Here is a 3906-nt window from a genome sequence, read left to right as displayed (position 1 = left end):
AATTCACACAGACAGTGTTGGTGATCGTCTCATCAGAGATCCGTCAGCACTAAGCTGCAGCTGTCTCGCTGGGAGAAAAAAACAAGAAGGGGTGTTAATAATCTTCCTGCTTTGACTGTTAATGTGTTGATGTGCACGCGTCGGTCTGACATGAAAAAATCCATGAAGTGCTTGGTAACGACCCCCAACCAAAGCTTTATTTGTTGTTCATTTGTACGTAGGTATTTGTGAGTGAAGTGTTAACTTAATGACAGGAATGTCAGAACACTGTAGTCACGCCACGTTTCATGAGTTAAATCACAATCAGACCAAGCAACAAAGCTGTCGTTTTATAAAGTTTAATTATAGAATATTATTAGAATGAACGAGTAAAATAACACACACATAAATGTACTTCTTCCAGCAAGTTAGCACGCCAACATCAAGACTTTCTGTCTTGCGGAGCGTGGGTTAGCCACTAGCTCTTTACAGTTAATTAGCACAAGCAGCTAAGTTTAGCTTTTTAATTACGGCTGATAAAAAACTGAAAACACTAAGAAGCCAAGACAACTAAATGTTATGAAAGCTGAAAACAACATTGGTGGCATGAAGTTTAAACAGTTAGAAACATTTGCATGAAAACATGAAACTATCAAACTGTCAACTTTTAATGATTATAACAGAAAACAGTTCCGGTGCTTTATTTAGCCTTGTAAAACTGTGGTTGTGCTGCGTTTCCTCCAAAAGCGAATGTGAGGACCAGCCAGAGAGTGAAACTGAAGACGAAACGTGTCTTCTCTCATTCCAAGTGAGCCAGCAGCAGGAACCTTCCTACAGGTTTGTTACTCAGACCTGTTCCTCAGGGACCTTTTGGTTTTCTGTGGTCCGACCAAACCGAGGACCTGTTCTTGTGACGCCTCTGTTGCAGCGGTTTGTTTTTATCAGCGTTTTAACGGTTTCACGACTTACAAACTAACAGTAATGCCACTCAAAGATAGCCTGGCAAGCCAGACTAAATGAACATCTTATTCAACTTTGCTCAACTCAAACTTTGCACAGCAAGAATTCATCTGGTTCACTCGGCCCACTCATTGATGTTTCAGAGGAGAGAAATGTTGCAGCTCGTTCTCGTTTGTGAACGACACAAGTTCTGGCCAGTTGTCGGATGTAAAGTTATAACAAATACAGTCCTGATGACGATCCTATGGAGACTTGAGTTTTCCACAGAGCTCTGCTGGTGTTTGGGTGTGATGAGACCAGGTAGGAGGGGAAGCTGAGGTGAGACCACCTCCTACTTAAGTGTTACCTTCACTTTCTAGGTAACACCTACCTGCTCAGAGCCGCCCAGCAGCTCGGACTGGATACATGCCTCCTGCGTTACTATCGACTCTTCCTTTAACCTGGATAGTAAGATGCTTTTCACCGTTCTATCAGCATCTTTTTAAAGTTCTACTTGGCCCTTTTTAGCCATGTTTAGCCCAGGGCAAATGATTTCCAGTCTCTTTCCTGCAGTTTTCCATTCGCCTGCAGCTCACTTCTTCCCGGCATTCCCAACCAGACTAGGCTCCCCACCCCAGATCCTGATACCGGGGCCCTTTTTCAGCTACGAATCCCTGAGGAATTACCTTCAACCTGAACCCTGCAAGGAAGCTCTGCTGCTGGCCACTCAGGCGGTGGGGATTGGGCCCCTAACGGAGAGCCTAGGTGAGTTCAAACCCTCCATTCATGAGGCAGAATGGTTCTGATCATGGACGTAATTTTCAGTTTAAAAGTAGGGGGGACACGGGGGGGGGGGGGGGGGGGGTTATATTTACAGTATGTTCCAATGGGAAACCGGCTTCAACACAAACGGTTGTTTTCCGCTTGGTCCTAGAGCTCAACCAGTGTCAATTTAATATAGTGTAATATTGTTGTTGGATGGTAAAAAGTGCAGGGGTCAAAACTTGACTTTGGAAAAAGTGGGGGGGACATGTCCCCCCTGTCCCCCCAAAAATTACATCCATGGTTCTGATGGGTTAACACCGGAACTGATCCCACAGAGCTCGGCTGAACTGGCACTTACAGCTTTTAAGACAGTCCACAAGCGTCGGTGTAAATGTTTACAAAAGACTGACTAACTGCTCGTAACTAACAATCAATTATCACGCAGTGTTAAAACGGGTCTAATGATCGCCGCGCTAATTATCCAATTCAGAGCCATTAGTTTCCTGTCACCCATTGGCGACTGTCTAATTGGTGCTTGTGCTGCGTTTTCCAGATGAACAGAGGCCAGTGAAGCAACGGCGTGCACGAGCCAACTACAGCAGCTGGCAGCTGGAGGAGCTGGAGAAAGCGTTTGAGACGACGCACTATCCAGATGTCTTCATGAGGGAAGCCCTGGCCCTCAGACTGGACCTGATCGAGGCCAGAGTTCAGGTAGATGGGCTCCTAAATCCTGATCCCACTTGGATTTTCCAGTACTTTACACTGGAATGTTTAGCCCATTTGCAATAAAACTGTTAATCCTAACTTTCTCGTTTATAACAACAGACGCAGGATATAATTTTCTCCTACTTTTATTGTTGATTTTTAAAGTTCTTAACAACACCAACACTGTTGTGGTCCAAAAGGTCAAATCTTGGACATCACGTCAGAGTGTAATGCATGAAAAAAACCTTTTGGTTCAAGTTCAACTCAGTTTGGTGAAATAATTTTCACGAGACGCTCCAGATAATATAAGAATAAAACACATCTCACAGAGATTTTATTATTTCTGTCTGTGCATCATGTGCATCATGTAAACAAACGTATTTTTCTTTAGATCATTTCAAACACAGAGTTGCTTTCAGAACTATTGAAAACAATATTTTTATCAAACATCTGAATCATTTTAAGTGTAAAATCTCCACAACTTTTACTTCTTGCCTGCAATATTTCCCCATCAGGCCGTCTCATATTTGTTTCAAATACAAACTCTTAAAAAAATAAAAACTGTTCCCCAAATGTAATTTTTTGACTATTTTTAACATTTGTCCTTACACGTGCCCTTCCTTTGCTCCAAGGTGTGGTTCCAAAACCGCCGAGCCAAGATGAGGCGGCAGCTGAAGCTCCAAGGCCAAATTTCACAACCTCACGTGAAAAGCAACAATGGTGATTTTTTTGATAAGAGGTGCAGAATTTCCAACCCGACAGAAAGTTGTGACAGCGAGGCCTGGGAGAGGCAACAGGAAGGACAGGACTACTCATGGACAAAAGCCCCAGCTCCTCCGCTGAGCGTGCGTCAGCAGCCGGTGACCCAGAAGTGGGAGAGGGCGGGGGGGCTGAGCTCAGAGGAGCTTCGCTCCTGCAGCATCGCCGAGCTGAGGGCCAAAGCCAGGGAGCACGAGGCTGAGATCCACAGACCTGTAAACATGCCAGCTGGTGACGAACAGCCACAAACACAGGAAGCTGACGCCGTGCTCAGTGACTGATCTTCTTCCTGTTTGTGCAGAGATGAAAAACAAAGTAAATGGTTTTTACTTCTGAGGATGAGTTTTAACATTTAGCTTTTTTCACTTCTGCATTTAGGTAATCTGTATCATTTCTCTAAAACTACAAAGAAACATTATCTTTTTGTGTAAAAAGTAATGTTTGTATTAAAAATATATCCTAAAATAAACCCATTTGGTGAATTTACACATTTTGTAAAGTTTAAACAGAACTTTATATATATATATATATATATATATATATATATATATATATATATATATATTTATATATGTGTGTCTGTGCGTGTGTGTGTGTGTGTGTGTGTGTGTGTCCTTATGACAACAAACAGGAACAGAGAACCAAATCAGATTCTATCTCCACAGTAATTTAGCATTAGTGTGTTTTTGTTATTGATACATACAGCTCTGTGCAAAAGATTTAGGCAGGTACGGTCGAACGATGTAAACAAAGAATGCT

General features: G+C 42.7%; 1 protein-coding gene across 1 annotated transcript; it reads left to right on the top strand.

Annotated features, from left to right (window-relative positions):
• Window positions 1–1251: 1251 nt before the first annotated feature.
• si:dkey-43p13.5 (retinal homeobox protein Rx1) lies at window positions 1252–3593 on the top strand. The gene is made up of 3 exons (XM_015948903.3): window positions 1252–1683; window positions 2237–2394; window positions 3021–3593. The coding sequence occupies exons 1-3, from the start codon at window positions 1449–1451 to the stop codon at window positions 3426–3428; spliced, it is 801 nt and encodes a 266-aa protein (XP_015804389.3). The 5' UTR covers window positions 1252–1448; the 3' UTR covers window positions 3429–3593.
• The last annotated feature ends 313 nt before the right edge of the window (window positions 3594–3906 follow it).

This window comes from Nothobranchius furzeri, chromosome 5 (genome assembly GCF_043380555.1).
Source record: "Nothobranchius furzeri strain GRZ-AD chromosome 5, NfurGRZ-RIMD1, whole genome shotgun sequence".
In the NCBI taxonomy this organism is placed as follows: Eukaryota; Metazoa; Chordata; class Actinopteri; order Cyprinodontiformes; family Nothobranchiidae; genus Nothobranchius; species Nothobranchius furzeri.
Note: the sequence above shows the minus strand (reverse complement) of the source record. Positions and strands in the feature narration are given on the sequence as shown.